Here is a 26,238-nt window from a genome sequence, read left to right as displayed (position 1 = left end):
CGTTCATATATAAAGGGATACCAATCACTGTAGACGTTCAGAGAGTCCCTGGACTGTGCCAGTATTTACAGGGGTCTGTGAGGGTGAATCAATATCTCAAGGGATACCAACCACTGCAGACGTTCAGAGAGGACCTGGACTGTGCAGTATTTACAGGGGTCTGTGAGGATGAGTCAATATATAAAGGGATACCAAGGACTGTAGACATCCAGCAGTACACAGAATTTGTCAGTATTACAGGAGACTGTGAGAGTGTATCTGGAGATGTAGGAGTACCAAGGACGGGAGATATTCAGGCTGTCCCTAGACTGTGGCAATATTTACAGGGGTGAATGAGAGTTAATCAATACATAAAATTGTACTCAGGACTATGGACATTCAGGAGTTCTCCAGACTGTATCAGTAATTACAAGGGTCTATGTGTGTGAGTCAATATATAAAAGGGGACGTAGGACCGTAGATATTAAAGGAGCCCCCAGACTGTGCCTTTATGTACAGGGTTCAGTGGGAGTGATTCAACATATAAAGGGGCACCAAATACTGTAGACATTCAGGATGTTCCCATATTGTGGCAGTATTTACCGGGGTCTGTGAGAGTGAGTCAATATACAAAGGGGAACCAAGGACTGTGGATATTCAGGCACTCCCCTGACGGTGTCAGTATGTGTAGGTGTCTGTGAGAGTCTGATAGTTTATAAAGGGGTATAAGAACTGTAAATATTCAGGCTGTACCCAGACTTTGTCAGTATTTACAGTGCTCTATAAGAGTGTGTCGGTGTTTACAGCAGTACCAGGGAACATGAACATTCACAGCTCGACCAATCTTATTGAATTCTCTGAAGATTTAACAGAAAGAATAGACAAGGTAATTCAGTAGCTGTAACTTATTTGGATTTTCAAAGTGCCTTCGATAAGCTGCCGCATTGTAGACTCATGACTGAGGTCAGAGGATGTGGAATCAGAGGACAAGTAGGACAATAGGAGAATGGGGAGCAAGTTGGCGACAAAACAGAAAACAGAGCGTAGGGGTTAAGAGTAGCTATTCAGACTGGCAAAAGATGGGAAGTGATGTTCCACAGGGATCGGTGCTGGGACCACTGTTGTTCACAACTTACACAAACGATTTGGATTCGTGAATCTGAAGAACAATTTCAAAATTTGGGACAACACCACATTGGTGGGTGTAGTTAATATAAAGGAAGAATGTGTCAAAATGCGAGAAGACATTAATAAACTTGCAGAATTGGTGTGTAATTGGCAAATGAATCCTAATACAGACAAGTGTGACGTGGTGTATTGTGGTAGGAAGAATAAGGAGTCCACATATTGCTTGGATAATAAGAGTCTAAACGGGATAGAGGAGCAAATAGATCTAGTGATACAGATACACACATCAATAAAAGTAGAGACGGAGGTTAATAAGGCCATAAAAAGGCAAATCCAGCACTAGGATTCATTTCTGTCGGGATAGAATTAAAAAGCAGGGAAATTATGTTAAAGTTGTATAGAACCTTGGTTAGACCACACTTGGAGTATTATGCACGGTTCTGGTCTCCATATTATAAAAAGGATAGAGAGGCATTGTGGTGGTGCAAAAAAAGATTTACTCGGATGATACGAGAACTGAGAGACTATCTTTATCAGGAAAGGCTGAACAGACTGGGGGTCTTATCGCAAGAAAAGAGAAGGGTGACCTGATAGAGGTCTTTAAGATAATGATAGGGTTTGATAGGGTTTGATGGAGAAAATGTTCCCACTTGTTGGGGAGTCCAGAGCTGGAGCTCATAAATATAAAACAGTCAACAATAAATCCAATCGGGAATTCAGGGGAAACTGCTTTACTCAATGAGTGGTGAGAATGTGGAATTCTCTATTACAAAGTGTAGTTGAGGAAAATAGAACAGATGCATTTCAGGGGAAGCTGGATAAGCACGTGATGGAGAAAGGAATAGAAGGATATCCTGATAGGGTTTGATGAAGGAGGGAGAGAGGAGACTCGTGTGGGTCATAAACACTTGCATGGACCAATTGGGCTGAATGTTGTGTTTCTGTTCTGTAATTTCGATTTAACTCGATGCACTCAGACTGTGTCGGTATTACAGGGATCTGTGAGACGGAGTCAATATTTATAACGGTACCAGGGACTGTAGACATTCAAGCTGTACCCAGACTGTGTCAGTATTTACAAGTGTTTGTGAGTGTAGTCAATATTTAAAGAGGTAGCAAGGACTGTAGACATTCAGGCTGTACCCAGTCTATGTCAGTATTCACAGGGGTCTGTGGCAGTGATTCTATATTTCCATGTTACTGGGCATTCTCCACATTTAAACAATCCTCACCTTGTGTCAGGAAACCCGGAAGCGGGCCAATAATTTTGGAAGTAACCCAAGCCTTTTTCATTGTCTGTCGGAATATTTGCAGGTCAGTCCATAGACTGTGCGAATATTTACTATGGAATCCAAAGGCTATGCCATTATTTACAGGTCGATCCAGAGACTGTACCAATATTTACAAGAGGATCCATAGACTTGCCAATATTGGCGGAGTATCCAGATATTGCTCCAATATTTGCAGTGTGGCCTCCAAACTGACCAGTATAATGGTTCAGTTCCATCTCTGAGTTTAAATCCAACCCTTGAGAAGTGGGCAGAAACTCTCTGAAATTAAAGGATTTCAATTACAAATAATCTACAATTTGTAAATGAAGCTGCTCTCGCTTTACCTCAGTGCTGTCAGACTGTGATCTCATAGTTCCTGTTCTTCCAAATATTTATTAAAATAACATATTGGGCTTTGGGCTTTCCATCTGTGTAATATTTGGTTAAATATATGTTGTGATATAAAATATTGTTGGGTTTAAAGATTTTAACTGAATCTGTTTGTTCAGTGACTGTAATTAATGTCAGTCTCCATTGGCCCTAATTGTGTCACTGGAGTGTTTCTCTCTGTTATTTATAAGCGACTACTTTCAACGTGTTATCCCATAGTGTCAGTGGGAGCATCACCCCCGGCACTAACAGGGATCAGCGGCTCCACAGAGAGGGAAAGAATAGATCGGAATCTGAGAAAAATAGATTGGAATGTTACAACAATGGGTCGGAATCTGAGAACAATAGATTGGAATGTTACAACAATGGGTCGGAATCTGAGAACAATAGATTGGAATGTTACAACAATGGGTCGGAATCTGAGAACAATAGATTGGAATGTTACAACAATGGGTCGGAATCTGAGAACAATAGATTGGAATGTTACAACAATGGGTCGGAATCTGAGAACAATAAATAGCAACAATCCATTCTGGTTGTTTCAATATCTTTATTCACATTATGATTCATTCTCATTCGAGGATCGGATATATTTTGCCCTTGCCTGTATACAAGTGATTTACTATCCTCTCCTCGCTGCTGTCGGTGTCACTGGTAAGTCTCAATATCCAGCTATTAATTCAATAAACCATGTTTATCTGTATTACTTTTCTTGTCATTCCCTCACTCACACTCGCTGATCTTGGTGTCTGTGGTAAGTCTCTATATTCAGCCATTAATGCTATAAAACATGTTTCACTGTCTTACTGGTCTTATTATTCCCTGCCCCACACTCGATGATCTTGGTACCTCTGGTAAGGCTCGATTTGCAGCTCTTAATTCTATAAACTATGTTTATCCATACTACTGTTCTTATCATTCCATGTTCCAAACTCGCAGATCTTGGTGTCTCTGGAAAGTCTCTATTTCCAGCTATTAATATAATAGACCATGTTTCACTGTATTACTGTTCATCTCATTCCCTGTCCAACTCTCACCGCTGTCGGTGTCTCCGGTGAGGCTCTATATCCAGCTGTTAATTCTATAAACCGTGTGTCACTGTGTTAATGTGCTTGGCATTCCGTGTCCCACCCTCGCCGCTGTTGGTGTTCCTGGTAAGATTAAATAACGAGCTTAAAAATCAGAGGCGGTACCCGGGATTGGAGATATATTTATTGGGGGAGCAGGGATGGGAAATATATTTACGGGGGTTGTCTGGGTGTGAGATTTAATATACAATCGGTCCCTGGGAGTGAATCTGTATTTGCAGGGTGCCTGAGGAAGCGCCAGGTTTTAGAGCGTCTTAGGGGTGTGTCATTATACGCAAGGGGTTGCAAAGACAGTACTAATATTTACATGGGATCCAGAGACGGTATTAATATTTACTGGGGATTCTGTGACTCAACGAATATATACAGAGGATCCACAGACTGTACTAATAGTTAGAGGGGATGAAGAGACGCTACTCATATTTCAAGGGAAGCAGAGACTGTACCAATATTGACAGGGGATCCTGAGATAGTACTAATTTTTGCAGAGATCCACAGATTGTACTAATATTAACACTGGGTCCAGGAACTGTACTAATATTTACAGGGTATCCTGAGACAGTACTATTTTTACAGGGGATGCAAAGACTCTACTGATATTGAGAGGGGGTCCAGAGATGGTTCTAATATATTCAGGGGGTTAACAGAGAAGGAACTAATATTTACAGCAGAACCAGAGATGTTACTGATATTTACAGAGGATCCAGAGACGGGACTAATATTTGAAGGGAACACAGTGATAAAACTAATATTTACAGGAGACCCACAGACGGTACTAATAAACGCAGGGGATCCACAGGCTGTACCAATAGTCAGAGTGGATCAAGAGACGGTACTCATATTTCCAGGGGTCCAGAGACGGTATTAATATTTACACAGGTCCACAGACGGTACTAATATTAACACCGGATTGAGGGACTGCACTAATATTTACAGGGTATCCAGAGGCGCTTCTAATTTTTACAGGGGATGCGGAGACACTCCTAATATTTCGAGGGATCCAGAGGCCTTACTAATATTTAAAGCGCAACCAGAGATGGTACTGAGATTTACAGGGGATCCAGAGACAGTACTAATATTTAGAGGGGGATACATGGAAGGTACTAATATTTATAGGGGATTCAGAGACAGTATTAAAAATTACAAGGGATCCAGAGACAGTACTAATATTTAGAGGGGATCCATAGACGATGCTAAAATTAACAGAGTGATCCAGTGACTGCACTAATATTAACAGGGTTTCCAGAGACGGTATTAAAAATGACAGGAGATCCAGAGACGGTACTTATATTTACAAGGGATCCATGGATCGTTCTAACATTAACAGGAGATCCAAAGTCAGTACTAATATTTACAGGGTTCCCAGAGACGGGACTAATATTTTCAGGAGATCTAGAGACGTCACTAATATTTGTGGGGAATAAAGAGATGGTGTTAATATTTACAGTTGATCCAGAGACGGTACTAATATGTACACGGAATATAGTGACAATACTAATATTTACAGGAGACCCACAGACGGTACGAATAAAGGCCGGGGATCCACAGACTGCACCAATAGTCAGAGTGGATCAAGAGACGGTACTAATATTTCCAGGGGATCCAGAGATGGTATTAATAATTACAGGGGATCCAGAGAGTTACTAATATTTACAGCAGATCCAGAGACGTTACTAATATCTACTTCCAGAGAGGGTACCAATTTTAACAGGGAATCCAGAGACGATGCTCATAATTACACGGGATCTCGAGATGGAATTAATATCTACAGGGGATCCAGAGACAGTAAAAATATTTCCCGGGGAGCCAGAGATGGTAATAATATTTACAGGTGATCCAGAGATGAAACAAAAATTTACAGGTGATCCAGAGACGGTACTAATATTTAACTTGTTCGAGAGACAAGAATAATATTTACAGTGGATCCAGAGTCGGAAATAATATTTACAGGGGACACAGAGACTGTACTAATATTTACAAGGAGGCCAGAAATGGTACCAATATTTACAGCGTATTCACAGATGGTACTAATATTTACAGGTGATCCAGAGATTGTATTCATGTTCACAGTGAATCCACAGGTGGAACTAATATTTACAGGGGCTACTGCGACGGTGCTCATATTAACTGGGGATCCAGAGAAGTCGGAATATTTACAGGTGATCTGGAGATGACACTAATATTTACAGGGGATCAGAGACATTATTAATATTTACAGTGGATCCAGAGACCGTGCTAATATTTACCGTGGATCCAAGAACGGTAATAATATTTACAGGCAGTTCCAGCCTGATGTACAATTGCCCTGTTTATTTCCCTTCCTTACAGTTAACTTATTGACGATAGTTATCCTATCTCGGGGAAAGTGCGGTCTCTCCAAATGTGTCACTCATTACCTGGTGGCGATGGCAGCGGCGGATCTACTGGTCGTTATCTTCGATCTGATACTCAGGCAGATTCCCATTGTCTATCAGGGTCAGTTTCGTTTCCTGTGGTCCATCCCCGTGTGTAATATCCACGCCGTCCTGCTTTTCGCAGCCACAGACTGTTCCGTCTGGTTCACCGTCACTTTCACCTTCGATCGATTTGTGGCCATTTGTTGCCAGAAACTGAAAACTAAATATTGCACCGAGAGAACGGCGGCTGTGGTTCAGGGAACAGTGAGTGTGCTGGGCTGTTTGAAGAATATGTTCTGGTACTTTATGTTCACGGGTCGGTATTTGCTTTACAACGAACCGTGGTTTTGTTCTGTACCTGCCGTTGTTCTGTTTTCACGTGTGTGGGCAGTCATCGAACTCCTTCATTATATCCTCACCCCGGGGATCCCATTTGTTCTGATTCTGTTGCTCAATGTTTTCACTGTCAGATACATTGTAGTGGCCAGCAGAGCCCGCAGGAGACTCCGGGGTCACAGCAGTGGGGAGAGTCCCAGAGACCCAGAGATGGAGAGCCGAAGGAAATCCATAATTTTACTGTTTGTTATATCAGGAAACTTTATACTGTTCTGGGCGCTGTTTATGGTGTATTCTATATGGTACCGGATGTTGATGTTGGGGTTTTATTCTGTAATTCTACCCAGGTTTCTACTGGAACTGGGATTCATGCTCCAGCTCATGAGTTGCTGCACAAACACTTGCATTTATGCCGTGACACAGACCAAATTCAGAGAGCAGTTGAAGAATGTGGTGAAATATCCCTTTACTGTAATTATAAAATTCATTAAATAATGAGAAGATCTGAAGACTTTCTCAGATCAGAGACCGTTCTGCGTCATACGGTGTCTGATTCTCTCTCCACCAGGCCACGGTGCTGCAAACACTGTGTATTCTCCAATCACTGAAACCTTTATAACCTGAGGGAATTTATCAACTCATTTACAGCATTTGTCAAAGTTTGTATCACAAGAAATTACAAGTTGTAAAATAACATATCGCAACTAATTACACCGAATGTTTCACCGTATTGGAGAATTGAAAAGGTAATAAAAAGAACAATACAAGGTGGTGGAAAAGGGGTGGGAGATAGAGGAGATATCGGGACAGCTCACAATCTCACCCCCGCACACCATGGGGAGAGCAGTGAGTAATAAAGTCCACACTCTCTCCCCACACACCCCTGGGGAGAGCAGTGAGTAATAAAGTCCACACTCTCTCCCCACACACCCCTGGGGAGAGCAGTGAGTAATAAAGTCCACACTCTCACCCCCGCACACCCCTGGCGAGAGCAGTGAGTAATAAAGTCCACACTCTCTCCCCCCACACACCCCCGGGGAGAGCAGTGAGTAATAAAGTCCACACTCTCACCCCCGCACACCCCTGTGGAGAGCAGTGCGTAATAAAGTCCACACTCTCTCCCCCACACACCCCTGGGGAGAGCAGTGAGTAATAAAGTCCACACTCTCACCCCCGCACACCCCTGGGGAGAGCAGTGAGTAATAAAGTCCACACTCTCTCCCCACACACACCCCTGGGGAGAGCAGTGAGTAATAAAGTCCACACTCTCTCCCCACACACACCCCTGGGGAGAGCAGTGAGTAATAAAGTCCACACTCTCTCCCCACACACACCCCTGGGGAGAGCAGTGAGTAATAAAGTCCACACTCTCTCCCCCACACTCCTGGGGAGAGCAGTGAGTAATAAAGTCCACACTCTCTCCCCACACACACCCCTGGGGAGAGCAGTGAGTAATAAAGTCCACACTCTCTCCCCCCACACACCCCTGGGGAGAGCAGTGAGTAATAAAGTCCACACTCTCTCCCCCACACTCCTGGGGAGAGCAGTGAGTAATAAAGTCCACACTCTCTCCCCCCACACTCCTGGGGAGAGCAGTGAGTAATAAAGTCCACACTCTCTCCCCCCACACTCCTGGGGAGAGCAGTGAGTAATAAAGTCCACACTCTCTCCCCCCACACTCCTGGGGAGAGCAGTGAGTAATAAAGTCCACACTCTCTCCCCCACACTCCTGGGGAGAGCAGTGAGTATTATGGTCCACATGCTCTCCCCACACACACTCCTGGGGAGAGCAATGAGCAGTAAAGTCCACACTCACTCGCCCGACACAATCCTGAGGACAGCAGTGAGCAGTAAAGTCCACACTCTCCCCCTCCCCCCCCTCCATCACACACACCTGTCAAAAACTTGAACTTATTATTACCTATTATATACAATGCATTAACTCCAAACACTTATTTCAGACAAGGAAGAATTTATTAAAGAAAACTTGTATACAAGGGAAGCGTACCCTAAACAATGGTCAGGGCTACGTCTTCGCTGAGTTCAGGAAACAGCTCACGTTTATACAGTTCATTAGCAACGCCCACCTGTCATAGAATATGGGCGTACACAAACATTCTTTATTGTTTCAGGTAGTTAGTCAATCAAAATAGGAACCCACCCTCTGGTTCCTCATGACCGTCTCGTGATGTTGGACACAGGCCTGGGAAAGTGTTTTTCCCTATGAAACTGCCTTTTTTTGATCAGTAAGTCTGTACCTCGTCTCAAGGCTACATGGTCATTCATTTCTGTTAGTCAGACAGTTATCAGCATGAGAGAACTTGAAGCAATTAGACAATAGGGCTTCTGTATGTCTTTGGTGAGAAACTAAAATATAAGCTTTAAATTGTATTAAGCTGGTCAGTTACTAAGGTCAAATATCCATCATGCATTTCTTCATTTATGGTTATTAAAAAGTTAATATGGTCAGGTATCTCTTTATGCATTTCCACATTCCCCCCTTTTGTCCTTTATAAAGGACAATATTCCAATGGAGCATTATTCCAGCCAGACGCTCAAACTCTTCCTGCACCTCATCCTTTGCCACCCCTCCCTGCACCATCAAATTTGTGGGCCCTATATGTGTACCCAGATTGGACATCATAACACAGCAGCATTTGACAAAGCAATAGGCTATAAGAATTATAACAACGAATATGACTTGTCCCTGAACGAGAGAAGTCCCAGCCATCCTGTTGCCCAGCCCCAAAGAGTGAACGAAGGGGGCTGCTTGAATTTCTCAATTTCCCTTTGAATGCGATCGGCCAAATTAGTAATATTCTCTGAACTATCAGGTATGTAAGTACAACATTCAGATCCAATTAGTGCGCATGTTCCTCCTTTCTCTGCCAATAGGTAATCAAGGGCCATACGGTTTTGTAAGGTGACCGTATGAATGGCTATCATTTCGGTGCTTATTTCCTGAAGGCTTCTGCCGTATCATTAGCAACTATTTCCCAGATTTTGGCCAATTTAATCATTTCTCTGGTGGCCATGCTCACTCCCCACCGAGGGAAAGCAATGGCCCATAATCGGTCGGCCTCAGTAATTACCCTCTTTACTCGTTGCCCAGTAGGATATTGAGGCAGGGATGTTGAGTGTCGGATATATGGGATCACATATCCCAAGTAACATGATCCTGTCCATTTTTTAGGCAACCATGGGTATGCCTTGTGGCCACAAATAAAGTAGGTTTCATTATATGCAGTAATTGCAGGGGAATTCTTTGTTTATTCTATCGATGTAAATTTGGCCACCTGTGCAAGGCTTCCATCTGATGGTACTACTGATGCTGGTTTCAGTCATATTTATATACTGAGTGCAATTACTCCATCCCATTACATCACCCCCTACTGAATTCTTAATCAAGCATATTGCTCCATTAGTTCTTGGTGTATTTGTAAGGATTAGAAAAGGAGGTTTATGGGTCTGATCGTAATTAGGTTGGTACCACCCCCGGAATCTGGTTTCACATTTTGTTGTGACTGTGTACTCCTTCCATTGCTTTCTCACAAACATTGTCTTATTTGTTCTCGCACTCATCCAGCCACTATCTCGCATTCTGTTCCCATTAATTTCAATTTGATTTATTACCCACTCTGCTATTTCTTGGGAAGTTAGGGGGACTGGTCTGAGGGGAATGCCTCCCTTGGATTGAACTGGGATATGTGAGCACACCCAGCAACTAGAGATACCTTCACGTTTTGCATACATATATGACATGTATAAAAAAATATTGACATGCAGTTCCCTTGAAACACGATTGAGTCCACTTGCAGCAGGGGTTGTAGCAGGTTCTATGCCAATTCCCACCCACATGATCAGGCATGCCGAGCCAATTATTCCCAAATGATCTTACAGTTTAGGACATGCCATGCTGCAACAGTCTCTTATAACAGTTTAATTAATCAGTCCGGTTTTTTTTGGCTGGGACGCCACCGCCGGGGTCCTTGTATGGGGATTTATGGGTTAATCAATCAACTACTAGGCCTGACATTTGAACTCGAGATTGAGACCCACCCCTTTTTATCCCTTAATCCAAATTTTATCCCTATAATATCCTCTTAGATGCTGTACCTCATCTTAACCAGGTTCCCTTCGTGTTGGCCACCAGTCCGGGTGGAAGAGAGGCAGAGCATCTGATAATCCTATCAAACTATGATTGTCTTCCCTTTTACATGCACCTTACCCCAGCGGGTGCTACTCCCGGTACCATTAAGATGTGTTCTTAATTGAAATCACAGAGACAATGCGGACATTCTCACCCAGGCTCTGTTTTACTATCTTTGCCAAACCCTTCATCCTCTGCTGACAACATTTATTACGTGCCATGAAAGTCAAGAAGCATATTACAACAAATTGCACTACAACTAATACATGTGAAATTAATCTAATCTGAGGATGGATCTGTATATTCAGTCCCCAATTCCAGAGGTCATCCCACCAAGTGGTGACTTTAATTTGGTCAATGTCATGCTTAATATTTTTATTGTTCTGCTGTAGGTTATAATAAACCTTCTGGGAGAGGCGTATCTCCATTCGCAATGCTTTCAAGTATTTAGGCAACAGGGGTATCAGATACCCAAATGTGTCCTGATATGCTTTTAAGTCCTTTTTGCTATCCTCAGAAACTTGTAAGGTGGTGAGGTTATGCCGATGTATCTCTACCAGTTCCTCGGGTCCAATCCGAACCGGGACTTCAGGAATGAAGTAGTACTCTGGACTTAAAATATCACAAGTTAAATTGGCATATTTAAATGTTTTCAAATTAGTTGTAACACAGTATTCACCCTTTCCAGCATATGCCACTTGAGTGGGTTTTAGATCCACCCCGAGGGCCTCTTTGGTACAGTTAATATCCTGATTGGTACCGGTATTGTTAAACCCACACTGTGCTTCTGGGCTGTGTCCAACACTATGTGGACACACAGTGACAGCATGTCTAGTAACACATCCCTCTAATTTTGTTCCAGCCAAATTCCCTTTAATTTTATTTTTCAGCATATGGTAACATATTGTGATGGGATATGTGCATTCTGTCCTTCACTACCCCAATATTCTGTACTTGGTACACCTCTCATCCCTGGGTTTCGGGTGCCATCACCAGTATTACTAGTACCAACCCTAGGAGCCCTCCTCCGTCAGGTTTACACTCCACTTGAGTGGGGTACACCCGCACCATTGCCCTGAATTGGCAAGGGGTGATGTTCTTGTTTGCTAACAGCCGCTTGGAGGTACCACCTCCATCATGCCCACGGGTCAGGTTCACCCTCAGTTTGTTGATTCGTTATCCATAAGGGTACTTCCCCTGCCTGTATCTGGGCTAGGTTCTCTCGTGTCTATTCCACAATCCAGTTACCATATGTACTGCAGATGTCATTAGCAGCTGCCTGCTAAGATACGTTATATTCCTCTTTTATTAATTTATTAATGGTTTGGGCATGTGTTTCCAGCACTGTAGCTATCCTGTGCAAATGTATGGTCAGCATTTGATCCTCAGACAATTCCTTATCTGTATTTTCATTTATTTTTTGTAATATATCTTTAATGCATGAACCTAAATCTCTGACCGTTTGATCTAATGTTGCCAAATCAATGGTGTTAAAACTGAGGCACCCGTATTAAAGGCAGTTGCTGTATCACTTATCACAGATCTTTCACGTCTCCACATTTGTCTATCTCTTTTATGATGTCCACCTCCATTCCATGTCGCGCCTTGTTTTAACATTTGAGTTAGGAGGTGTTGATATAATTGTTGAGTTTTCTTAGAACACCATGTTGGTAGGGCCGTATCGGTTAAATCTAGTACTACCGATACAAGCTCATGTTGCACGTTATCATACATTACATTCTCAATGCGAGTTATATAATTTGTCGGGGAAGGTCTCCCCACTTTGGTCAGGACTTGTGTTGGAGCGACTATTCGTGAATAGTTTCAAATAAAATTGAATAGTCCCAGAACTTGTCGAACTTCCTTATCATACTGTGGGCGGGGTAAATTTAAAATTGTCAATTTCCTATCTTCTGGTAGGCGTTTAGTACCCTGTGTCAGTACATAGCCCAAGTAATGGACTTCCAATTGTCCAACCTATGCTTTCTCTTCATATGATTTGTTTTACATTCACCTTTCTAATCATTTTTTTTTTCTTTCACTGTAGCATTGTCTGTGTGGAAACTTATATCTCAGTCAAGTTGTAGCCTTTGGCATTTCCGAGTAATTGGGTCAATTTTAATAGCATAACCTATACCAATTGTTACCTCATGCTCACTTGTGTTCTGGGCAAGCCTCAGACGGTTCTCAACCGACTGGGTCATTCCTATCTGTTTGAACTGCTCTTGGCGTGACAGTCTGGCTTCTTGGGATGGAAGGGGTTAACATTAACTGGCTCTCGTGGTAGCAGTAATTTGATACTTCACCCTCTGAGATTAAGTTTCCATATTTCATTCTACTCTGCGAGACGGTCAACAAATTTCAATTTTTTTTAGCTACTTGGCGATTTTGGCTTCAAATTTTCTCCTCACACAGGTTTGACTGATATTTTTGTTCTTCACTTCTCACATTTGTGAATTGCTTTACACTATATATTTTGCACACTATTTTTGAGATTTATTTTAATCATAGTGTTTTCTCCAATGTTTCTCATTAACCAACTTGTTTGCTTGCAGCTTCTTTACTTTCTTTTCAGACTCTGCTTTAGCTTTGCAAACAGCCTTTTCCCAAATCTTATCTTTCAGACAAAAATTGAAAGCCAATATGATCATTATCGCCGGCATTTTTTTTTTGTGTTTTTTTTTCATCTATTCCCTCAGGGGAGGAGGATTCAAGGATCCTCACCATGCACCCTGAAGAAAGAGGATGTCTCCCTTCAAAATTCACAAAAATCATTGTTTTTATCAAGAGACAATAAAACTGTTTGAACAGTACCTGCTCTTTCCACTTTCAGAATGCTGTGATTCCAAAGGTATCAGACCAACATCTTAAAAAAACTAGTGCAGTCCAAATACTTAACTTCAGCAATACGGAAATAAGTGTTAGTTACTTCTTGCAAAACCTTAAGGGGTGGGAGGAGGAATCAATCACAATAGCACAAAATACTTCGAAGGAGATCAAATTAATTTATAACCAGAGATCATCCTGCAACTGTAACTTGTAATTCTTTAAAGCTGCACTTTATCTATTCTTTTACAATTTCAACCTCATTTTGTCAATTATTTTATATAAATGCAAAGGTTGTTGCTTGGTGAATTGAAAACAGATGTCAGTGTCCTTGGAAGGGATTAACTTCATTTTTTAAAAAACAAAACGACGGAGCCAGATATCAGATTCACGCAGCGTTCTCAGCATACGTCAACGCAGCTTTCACATAAATTCTTTTTTAAAAATTCATACCAGGAAATAACATCTCCCATCGTACATTTTAGATTATAGTTAGTCCAGTATTTCCAGATTGTTGTGATCAACTTTTGTTTAGGTCCCCCTCAATTTCTAATTGCTTCGTAAGTTTTATAATTTGCTGTCCTCATCATACACAACTATAGCTTTCCAATTCATTTTTTTGACATACTTTTAGTGGGTATGATTGTAACCAACTCTCCGAGCTGTTCCAGCTTTCCGGCTTTTCCTATCACAGTGATACCAGATAGCTTTTTTTCATCTGTCCTGGGTTTTTTTTGGGTCATTTTTTTAAACCACTGCCAATCACAAAATAAAAATTCAAAATGCCAATTTTTTTTTTGTGAAGATCCCATATGTGGAATTTGATATGCTCACATTTTATAAGAACCAGAATTTAACAGTTCACTTAACCTCAATATCTCCAATTTTAATTCAGCAATATCAGAATTAAAGACAGGACAAAACAGATACATTACACAAAAGAGGAAAACATGTAAGACGCAGTAAGAAGGGGGCATGGCCTGCAACACCGACAGAAAACACTCACAATAAGGACAGGCTTTTTAAAGAGACAGTACACTGAAAACAAAAGAACCTTTCTTTTTTTGCGTCTCTGACTTCTAAACATTTTTCCAATCACTTAATTCTATCCATATTAAATGTGCCGTCTTCGGGAAAAGGATATTTTCTAGTCCTGGTCCATTTGGACCAAACTATCAACTCGTCAGTTGTTTCTTTCCCAAAGTTTCTGTACATATAAGCAGCAGGTGTTCCCTTTGGAGGGATTTTGCTTGTGCTGGCACCCATAGCTTCTATTTACAATTCTTACAATATAGTACACAGCAATATAGCGATCGCAATTCTGTACTTGATAATTCAGCCGATTGGACATGACGTCATGTGTTCTCTACACCTACTTTAGGGTCCTGGCCTTCAAGTGGGATTAAAACCCTCTTAATAACTAGCTCAGGCTAGGTGTGTGAGAGAAACGTCTGCAATTAGTTGAATCAGCTGACATACGCAAGATTTTTTAGTGTTTTTATCTCTTAAACACTATTAGCGTTTTTATCTCTTAAACACCATGTATCAGGTAAACCAGAATTTCACATTTTTCCGAATACGCAACATCAACACCAGCCTGCGTTTGTCGCCGCTACAGACTTGTAATTTCACACTTTTCCGAATTATTTGTCCAAATTAAAATTTCACACTTTTCCGAATGTCAAAATTTTATTTCACACAAGTCCGTAACCCGGTTACCTCTCTCTTTTCCTGGCGCCTCCACCAGCAGCTGAGCGTCTATTGGTCCCATACAGCAACCTCAACGTCACTCGAGTAATCACCGGTATCACAGACCTACTCCGTTATTGTTGTCTCTCAGCCCGTTACTACAACACTGCAGCTGAAAATATCGAGTAATCTGTTGCGCGTCTCTCTCTCTCTCTCTTTTTCTTCCCCTTTTTTTTTCTCGTTGTCTATATGAAACATATTTCCTAATGACGATCCGGATTCTTTCCCCTCAGTCTGGTTCAGTAATAACTGCAGTCGAATACATTTTAAAGTTCAACACATCTTTAATAGCAGGGGTCTTAGTCTGCAGCATTGATTTGGACTCCTGATAGAGTCCCTCTATGCTGGCAGAGCAAGAACAACAACATACAGAAATCCACACGTTTTTATACAAATCAATAGGGTTGGAACATACTTAACGAGGGTCACCACCAATCATAAGCCGGGCATAGGTTGCCATGCGAGGTTACATTATTTCCGGCCAATCATAAATCGTCCATGTGCTGATCATGCTGCTGTTAGACATCAAAGGGGATAACTTCCTCACTTTCCAACTTAGAATGTTCTTCCCTGTCCCTTCTGTTCCTTATCTCCCAACCTGGAATGTCTTTCAACTTTGGCTAAGCTCGTTACCTATATTGATCTGCCATAAACATGGAGACATTCAGACCAGTCCTTGACTCACATCAAAGACCTATCATTGATAAGACAATGCAGGCCTGCTGACTAAGCAAACATATGGCCCAGCAGGAGGGCCAGGCCACTTGTATCAATCTCAGTTACTAACTAATTAACCCTTTCTAACCATTTTGCATTCTGCTTCTTTGCCACGTAGACATTTTAATATTTTACCGAAAACTGACCATGTAGGGATTCTCATTCCCCCCTTTTATCATTTTATGATAACCAATTATTACGGTGCTCACTGGTTCTGCAGGTTCTGCAGCGCTGCAACATTTAAGTAAGCAATAAACTATAAGAATTATAACAATGAATATGACTAGCTCTTGAACTAGAGAAGTCCCAATAGAACACAGACATGTTTCATCAATACGCCTTTGTACTCTTATCTGTTCTCAGGAACAGACTCCTTCTAAACATCTCTCAAGTAAGTTGCGAATGTCCTTGGTCAGCTAAACCTATTCATGTTAGTTTGAAAAGGCTAACATAGTCAAATATCTCATGGTGATTTATATTTTGTTTCCAGCCGAACTAGACTGAATGGTACCTTTCAGACCATTTTACACCTGTGAATTGGTGCCCTCCCCATTATATCCCTTAATCCAAATTCTCCCTACAATATCCCATTAGATGCTGTACCTCATCTTAACCAGGTTCCCTTCGTGTTGGCCACCAGTCCGGGTGGAAGAGAGGCAGAGCATCTGATAATCCTATCAAACTATAATTGTCTTCCCTTTTACATGCACCTTACCCCAGTGGGTGCTACTCCCGGTACCATTAAGATGTGTTCTTAGTTGAAACCACAGAGACAATGGGGACATTCTCACCCAGGCTCTGTTTTACTATCTTTGCCAAACCCTTCATCCTCTGCTTACATTTATTACATGCAATGAAAATCAAGAAGCACATTACAACAAACTGCACTACGACTAATACATATGAAATTAATCTAATCCAAGGATGGATCTGTATATTCAGTCCCAAATTCCAGAGGTCATTTCACCAGGTGGTGACTTTAATTTGGTCAGTGTCATGCTTAATGTTGTTATTGTCCTGTTGTAGGTTATAATAAACCTTCTGGGAGAGGCGTATCTCCATTCGCAATGCTTTCAAGTATTTAGGCAACAGGGGTGTCAGATACCCAAATGTGTCCTGATATGCTTTGAAGTCCTTTCTGACATTCTCAGAAACTTGTAAGGTGGTGAGGTTATGCTGGTGTATCTCTACCAGTTCCTCGGGTCCAATCCGAACCAGGACTTCAGAAATGGAGTAGAATTCTGGACTTAAAATATCACAAGTTAGATTGGCATATTTAAACATTTTCAAATTAGTTGTAACACAATATTCGCCCTCTCCGGCATATGCCACTTAAGTGGGTTTTAGATCCGCCTCTAGGGCCTCCATGGTACAGTTAATATCCGGATTGGTACCGGTATTATTAAACCCACACTGTGCTTCTAGGCTGTGTCCAACACTATGTGGACACACAGTGACAGCATGTCTAGTAACACATCCCTTTAATTTTGTTCCAGCCAATCAGCTTAAATCTACGTCCTCTAGTTCTTGAACCCTCTGCTAGGGGAAACAGGTACTTCCTGTCTACTTTATCTGGGCCCCTCATAATCTTGTAATTTTGTATCCATCGTGCGGATATCTTCTAAATATTGTTTCTCTCAATTTTATTGTTAACTGATGGGAACCTAACCCTGAATTTTGGAAATCCACATTACTGTGTCCCTTTTTACTTTAATTTCAGTCCTTTTGATTGATACCAGTGTTTCCTGACTGTTTCATTAATTAGTTGGTTTCTCTATGGACCATGTGTCAGTGCCTTGTTTAAAAGGATTTCTCACTCGCCTGGACCACATTAACCATTTTCCTGTTGTGCTGTTGTCAAGTAACTGAGCCTGTCTGAGACTCATTCTTCACTGTATCTTCTTCATGTATCTCCGCATACTAGCAGCATCTCATAGGAATGAGCTTAGTGTTCTTGGATATTAACTTTCTGCTGGCCAGTCTCTTCTTCCTCATGGTATTTCCGAACATTTTCCATGGCACACATCATATGACCTGTAGGATTCAGTCCTGTAAAAGCAACTGGTTTGTTTAAAGAGTGGTTGCAATAGCTCACCAGGCCACAGGCCTTTGTAATCATGTTCTTCATCCTGATCTCCATTTCAGATGATGGCAACATACATTTGTATCTTTTATGTCCACTGTAGCCATTCTTAGGTTTTCAGGTTATCTTATCAAAAAGATCAGGGGTATCTAGAGTGCTTATCTCCCCCTGCATGGTCCCGATGTCAGGGTAGTGGCCAGGCTTTTGAGTGTAGTTTTCTCATTATTCATTATAGGCAAGGACACAAATATCTCCACGAGAAAGCTATCAATTTACTATTCTCAACTACACTTTCCTGACTTCCACTAGATTGTATATTTATGCCAGATTGATTTTTTATCATGCCCAATTCAATGACTTTAGAGAAATTCCCATATCTCCCCACCTCGAGCATTCTGTCTCGGAAGACAACAAATAGGTTAAAACAAAACAGATCAAAATGTTTTCAAAAGAAGAGAATCAGGTTGATATCACCACGCTGTGACATTTGGTATCCGCTGATGTCTGCAGCTAAAGTCTTAAATCTTTAACACCACTGGATCGTTTCCTGCACCAAATTTCTCCAGCAAAGGTTGCACCGTAACTTTGTAACTACTCTTGGTAATCCTGCACCATCAACACTCACGTGGTCCCAAAAAAAACCCAGGGTCACCTGTTTTAAAAGAAACACAGAAAATCCATTGCAGCTCTTCTTGAGAGCCCAAGTGATTAATTTGTCAAATCCTCATTTATTATTTATTTATCCAAAGGAATAATCCCTATACCCGAAACAAATTCAGAAAACAAAACAGGAGAGAGAAATTGCCGAGTTCCACTCTCGCCCTCTCTCTGAAGCACGCAGCCTGTCTGAAATAAACACTGTCTCTTCCACATGCAGATGTACGCAGGGCTGCAGACTGGAATTTCTAACTCCAAGTCCTGATCTCTGTGTTTTCAAGATGTAACCACATTAAGCAGATATCATTAGCAGCCGTCTGCTAAGATACGTTATATTCCTCTTTTATTAATTTATTAATGGTTTGGGCATGTGTTTCTAGCACTGTAGCTATCCTTTGCAAATATATGGTCAGCATTTGATCCTCAGACAATTCCTTATCTGTATTTTCATTTATCTTTTAATATATCTTTAATGTGAGACCCTAAATCTCTGACCTTTTGATCTAATGTTGTCAAATCAATGGTGTTAACAACGGAGGCAAAGGCAGTTGCTATATCACTTATCACAGATCTTTACGTCTCCATATTTGCCTATCTCTTTTTACGATGTCCACCTCCATTCCATGTCGCTCTTTGTTTTAACACTTGAGTTAGGAGGTGTTGATCTAATTGTTGAGTTTTCTTAGCAGTCTCAATGCAAGTTATATAATTTGTCAGGGAAGGTCTCCCCTCTTTGGTCAGATCTTGTATTCTACTATTAATTTCAAATAAAATTGAATAGCCCCAGAACTTGTCAAAACTTCCTTATCATACTGTGGCAGGGTAAAACTGATAGGTGTTTAGTACCCTGTGTCAGTACATAGCTCAAGTAATGGACTTCCAATTGTCTAACCTATGCTTCCTTTTCATATGATTTGTTTTACATTCCTTTCTAATCAATTTTTCACTGCAGCGTGAAAACTTATATCTCAGTCAATTGTAGCCTTTGGCATTTCCGAGTGATTGGGACAATTTTACTAATATAACCTATACCAATTATTACCTCATGTTCACCTGTGTTCTGGGCAAGCCTCAGACAGTTCTCAACCGACTGGGTCATTTCTATCTGTTTGAACTGGTCTTGGCATGACAGTCTGGCTTCTTGGGATGGAAGGGGTTAATATTAACTTGCTCTTGTGGTAGGAGTAACTTGAGCCTTCTCCCTTTTGAGATTAAGTTCCCACCTTCAAAATTTCACTTCACACAGGTTTGACTGATTTTTTTACTTCTCACATTTGTGGATTGCTTTATACTATATTTTTGCACACTATTTTTTCACATACTTTTAGTGGATGTGATTATAACCAACGCTCCGAGCTGTTCCAACTTTCCGACTTTTCCTATCACAGTGATACCAGATAGTTTTTTTAATCTATCCCGTTAATTTTTAACCTCTTTTTAAACCACAGCCAATCACAAAATAAACAATCAAAATGCCAATTTTTTAAGATCCCATGTCTGGAATTTAACATACCCACACTTTATAAGAACCAGAATTCAACAGGTCACTTAACCTCAATAACTCCAATTTTAATTCAGCAGTATCAGAATTAAACACACGACAAGACAGATACATTACACAAAGGAAGAAAACACACAAGACACAGTAAGAAGGGGGCGTGGCCCACAACACCGACAAAAAAAACACTGATCAAGACAGGCTTTTTAAAGGGACAGTACACTTAAACAACAAAACCTTTCTTTTTCGGGTCTCTGTCTTTTAAACATTTGTCTAGTCACTTAATTCTATCCATATTTTTTTACAGTACTGTCTCCATAAAGCAATTAGTTCTTTGGCTGAGGTACCTCTGTTATTTTTCCAAATTAATTCCTGAGCCTTTTTTCGGCATCTAAGTTTTATCAATAGTTCCTGTTTATATCCAATCATCAGGAACTTAAACCCTGACTACCCTCAGTGATATTAACCACTGACCTACCGCTTATAAGTTATTCCCTCAGTGGTATTCGACCACTGACCTCTTCCTGCTATTTCTGTGTATTCGCCAGACTGACCTGAATCTTGTAAGGACACACACGAGTGTTAGCGATTGGACGATTCGTCGTCAGACTGACGGATTGGAGGAAAACCGACGTAGTAAATTAAGACTACTTACATCGGGGCGCCATTTCCTTCCTCCGTGTCTGAGATAATCCGCCTCTTACTCCGCGAACTCTCGGTGAACGACCGTTAAGATCCCACCGCTGCCACCAAATGACGATCCGGATTCTTTCCCCTCAGTCTGGTTCAGTAATAACTGCAGTCGAATACATTTTAAAGTTCAACACATCTTTAATAGCAGGGGTCTTAGTCTGCAGCATTGATTTGGACTCCTGATAGAGTCCCTCTATGCTGGCAGAGCAAGAACAACAACATACAGAAATCCACACGTTTTTATACAAATCAATAGGGTTGGAACATACTTAACGAGGGTCACCACCAATCATAAGCCGGGCATAGGTTGCCATGCGAGGTTACATTATTTCCGGCCAATCATAAATCGTCCATGTGCTGATCATGCTGCTGTTAGACATCAAAGGGGATAACTTCCTCACTTTCCAACTTAGAATGTTCTTCCCTGTCCCTTCTGTTCCTTATCTCCCAACCTGGAATGTCTTTCAACTTTGGCTAAGCTCGTTACCTATATTGATCTGCCATAAACATGGAGACATTCAGACCAGTCCTTGACTCACATCAAAGACCTATCATTGATAAGACAATGCAGGCCTGCTGACTAAGCAAACATATGGCCCAGCAGGAGGGCCAGGCCACTTGTATCAATCTCAGTTACTAACTAATTAACCCTTTCTAACCATTTTGCATTCTGCTTCTTTGCCACGTAGACATTTTAATATTTTACCGAAAACTGACCATGTAGGGATTCTCACTATGATCGCCTTCCAATTCCTAAATGCAAACAGAAGAATTAGTCACGTCAGTTAATGCATACATTTATCAATCGCAGTGCGTCTGCGGCTTGTAGAGGCAACATGTGTCCGTACTTACCGGGGATCACAAGCGATCTCGGTGGAACCTCCAAAAACTGTTGAAAACTTAAACTTATTATTAACTATTATATACAATGCATTAACCCCAAACACTTAATTCAGACAAGTAAGAATTTATTAAGAAACTTGTATACAAGGGAAGCGTACCCTAAACAATGGTCAGGGCTACGTCTTCGCTGAGTTCAAGAAACAGCTCACGTTTATACAGTTCATTAGCAACACCCATCTGTCATAGAATATGGGCGTACACATACATTCTTTATTGGTTCAGATAGTTAGACAATCAAAACAGGGAACCCACTCTCTGGTTCCTCATGACCGTCTCATGATGTTGGACACAGGCCTGGGAAAGTATTTTTCCCTATGAAACTGCCTTTTTTTGATCAGTAAGTCTGTACCTAGTCTCAAGGCTATATGGTCATTCATTTCTGTCAGTCGGACAGTTATCAGCATGAGAGAACTTGAAGTAATTAGACAATAGGGCTTCTGTGTGTCTTTCGTGAGAAACTAAAATATAAGCTATAAATTGAATTTGCTGGACAGTTAGTCTGGTCAAATATCCATCATGCATTTCTTCATTTATGGTTTAGGTGCATTAAAAAGTTAATATGGTCAGGTATATCTTTATACATTTCCACAGTATCATGATAGGGTTTGATGAAGTAGGGAGAGAGGAGCCTCGTGTGGGTCATAAACACTTGCATGGACCAATTGGGCTGAAAGTTCTAATTCTGCGCTATAATTTTGATTTAACTCGATGTGCTCAGACTGTGTCGGTATTATAGGGATCTGTGAGAGGGAGTCTATATATATAACGGTCCCAGGGACTTTAGACATTCAAGCTGTACCCAGACTGTGTCAGTATTTACAGAGGTCCGTTGGAGTGAGTCAATACTGATAACGGTACCAGGGACTTGAGACATTCAAGTTGTACCCAGACTCTCAGTATTTACAAGTGTTTGTGAGTGTAGTCAATATTTAAAGAGGTAGCAAGGACTGTAGACATTCAGGCTGTACCCAGTCTATGTCAGTATTCACAGGGGCCTGTGGCAGTGATTCTATATTTCCATGGTACTGGGCATTCTCCACATTTAAACAATCCTCACCTTGTGTCAGGAAACCCGGAAGCGGGCCAATATTTTTAGAAGTAACCCGAGCCTTTTTCATTGTCTGTCGGAATATTTGCAGGGAAGTCCATACACTGTGCGAATATTTACTATGGAATCCAAAGACTATGCCATTATTTACAGGTAGATCCAGAGACTGTACCAATATTTACAAGAGGATCCATAGACTCGCCAATATTGACGGAGTATCCAGATATTGCTCCAATATTTGCAGTGTGGTTTCCAAACTGACCAGTATAATGGTTCAGTTCCATCTCTGAGTTTAAATCCAACCCTTCAGAAGTGGGTAGAAGCTCTCTGAAATTAAAGGATTTCAATTACAAATAATCTACAATTTGTAAATGAAGCTGCTCTCGCTTTACCTCAGTGCTGTCAGACTGTGATCTCATCGTTCCTGTTCTTCCAAATATTTATTAAAATAATATATTGGGCTTTGGGCTTTCCATCTGTGTAATATTTGATTAAATATATGTTGTGATAGAAATATTGTTGGGTTTAAAGTTGTCAACTGAATCTGTTTGTTCAGTGACTGTAATTAATGTCAGTCTCCATTGGCCCTAATTGTGTCACTGGAGTGTTTCTCTCTGTTATTTATAAGCGACTACTTTCAACGTGTTATCCCATAGTGTCAGTGGGAGCATCACCCCCGGCACTAACAGGGATCAGCGGCTCCACAGAGAGGGAAAGAATAGATCGGAATCTGAGAACAATAGATTGGAATGTTACAACAATGGGTCGGAATCTGAGAACAATAGATTGGAATGTTACAACAATGGGTCGGAATCTGAGAACAATAGATTGGAATGTTACAACAATGGGTCGGAATCTGAGAACAATCGATAGGAACAATCCATTCTGGATGTTTCAATATCTTTATTCACATTATGATTCATTCTCATTAGAGGATCGGATATATTTTGCCCTTGCCTGTATACAAGTGATTTACTATCCTCTCCTCGCTGCTGTCGGTGTCACTGGTAAGTCTCTCTATCCAGCTATTAATTCTATAAAACATGTTTCATGTCTTACTGTTCTTATTATTCCCTGCCCCACACTCGATGATCTTTGTTCCACTGGTAACGCTCTATCTGCGGCTATTAATTTTATAAGCCATGTTCATATGTGTTACTATTCATGTCATTCTATGTCCCACACTCGCTGAATTTGGTGTCTCTGGTAAGTCTCAATTTCCAGCTATTAATATAATAGACCATGTTTCACTGTATTACTGTTCATCTCATTCCCTGTCCAACTCTCACCGCTGTCGGTGTCTCCGGTGAGGCTCTATATCCAGCTGTTAATTCTATAAACCGTGTGTCACTGTGTTAATGTGCTTGGCATTCTGTGTCCCACACTCGCCGCTGTTGGTGTTCCTGGTAAGATTAAATAACAAGCTTAAAAATCAGATGCGGTACCCGGGATTGGAGATATATTTATTGGGGGAGCAGGGATGGGAAATATATTTACGGGGGTTGTCTGGGTGTGAGATTTAATATACCATCGGTCCCTGGGAGTGAATCTGTATTTGCAGGGTGCCTGAGGATGCGCCAGGTTTTAGAGGGTCTTTGGGGTGTGTCATTATATGCAAAGGGATGCAGAGACAGTACTAATATTTACAAGGGATCCAGAGGCGGGACTAACATTTACTGGGGATTCTGTGATGCAACTAATATATATAGAGGATCCACAGACTGTACTAACAGTTAGACAGTATCAAGAGACGCGACTCATATTTCAAGGGAATCAGAGACTGACCAATATTTACAAGGGAACCTGAGACAGTACTAAATTTTACAGAGTTACACAGATTGTACCAATATTAACACTGGGTACAGGGACTGTACTAATATTTACAGCAGATCCAGAGACGTCACTAATATCTACAGGGGATCCAGAGAGGGTACCAATTTTCACAGGGAATCCAGAGACGATGCTCAAAATTACACGGGATTGAGAGATGGAATTAAATATTTACAGGGGATCGAGAGACAGTAAAATTATTTACCAGGGAGCCAGGGACGGTAATAATATTTACAGGTGATCCGGAGATGGAACTAAAATTTACCATTGATCCAGGGACGGTAATAATATTTACAGGCAGTTACAGCCTGATGTACAATTGCCCTGTTTATTTCCCTTCCTTACAGTTAACTTATTGACGATAGTTATCCTATCTCGGGGAAAGTGCGGTCTCTCCAAATGTGTCACTCATTACCTGGTGGCGATGGCAGCGGCGGATCTACTGGTCGTTATCTTCGATCTGATATTCAGGCAGATTCCCATTGTCTATCGGGGTCAGTTTCGTTTCCTGTGGTCCATCCCCGTGTGTAATATCCACGCCGTCCTGCTTTTCGCAGCCACGGACTGTTCCGTCTGGTTCACCATCACTTTCACCTTCGATAGATTTGTGGCCATTTGTTGCCAGAATCTGAAAACTAAATATTGCACCGAGAGAACGGCGGCTGTGGTTCTGGGAACAGTGAGTGTGGTGATCTGTTTAAAGAACATCACCTGCTTCTTTATGTTCACGGGTCGGTATTTGCTTTACAACGAACCGTGGTTTTGTGCTGTACCTGCCGTTGTTCTGCTTTCACGTGTGTGGGCAGTCATCGAACTCCTTCATTATATCCTCACCCCGGGGGTCCCATTTGTTCTGATTCTGTTGCTCAATGTTTTCACTGTCAGATACATTTTAGTGGCCAGCAGAGCCCGCAGGAGACTCCGGGGTCACAGCAGTGGGGAGAGTCCCAGAGACCCAGAGATGGAGAGCCGAAGGAAATCCATAATTTTACTGTTTGTTATATCAGGAAACTTTATACTGTTCTGGGCGCTGTTTATGGTGTATTCTATATGGTACCGGATGTTGATGTTGGGGTTTTATTCTGTAATTCGACCCTGGTTTCTACTAGAACTGGGATTCATGCTCCAGCTCATGAGTTGCTGCACAAACACTTGTATTTATGCCGTGACACAGATTAAATTCAGAGAGCAGTTGAAGAATGTGGTGAAATATCCCTTTACTGTAATTATAAAATTCATTAAATAATGAGAAGATCTGAAGACTTTCTCAGATCAGAGACCGTTCTACGTCATACGGTGTCTGATTCTCTCTCCACCAGGCCACGGTGCTGCAAACACTGTGTATTCTCCAATCACTGAAACCTTTATAACCTGAGGGAATTTATCAACTCATTTACAGCATTTGTAAAAGTTTATATCTCCAGAAATTACAAGTTGTAAAATAACATATCGCAACTAATTACACCGAATGTTTCACCATATTGGCGAATTAAAAA

At 41.3% G+C, this 26,238-nt stretch overlaps 2 protein-coding genes across 2 annotated transcripts; both read left to right on the top strand.

Moving 5' to 3' along the window:
- The first annotated feature begins 3,091 nt into the window (after nt 1-3,091).
- LOC137307370 (probable G-protein coupled receptor 139) lies at nt 3,092-7,083 on the top strand. The gene is made up of 2 exons (XM_067976809.1): nt 3,092-3,422; nt 6,185-7,083. Exons 1-2 carry the CDS (start codon nt 3,092-3,094, stop codon nt 7,081-7,083), a joined length of 1,230 nt encoding a protein of 409 aa, XP_067832910.1.
- Nucleotides 7,084-23,672: 16,589 nt separating this feature from the next.
- LOC137307354 (probable G-protein coupled receptor 139) lies at nt 23,673-25,988 on the top strand. The gene is made up of 2 exons (XM_067976808.1): nt 23,673-23,919; nt 25,090-25,988. Exons 1-2 carry the CDS (start codon nt 23,673-23,675, stop codon nt 25,986-25,988), a joined length of 1,146 nt encoding a protein of 381 aa, XP_067832909.1.
- The last annotated feature ends 250 nt before the right edge of the window (nt 25,989-26,238 follow it).

Source organism: Heptranchias perlo, chromosome 3 (assembly GCF_035084215.1).
Source record: "Heptranchias perlo isolate sHepPer1 chromosome 3, sHepPer1.hap1, whole genome shotgun sequence".
Taxonomy (NCBI): Eukaryota; Metazoa; Chordata; class Chondrichthyes; order Hexanchiformes; family Hexanchidae; genus Heptranchias; species Heptranchias perlo.
Note: the sequence above shows the minus strand (reverse complement) of the source record. Positions and strands in the feature narration are given on the sequence as shown.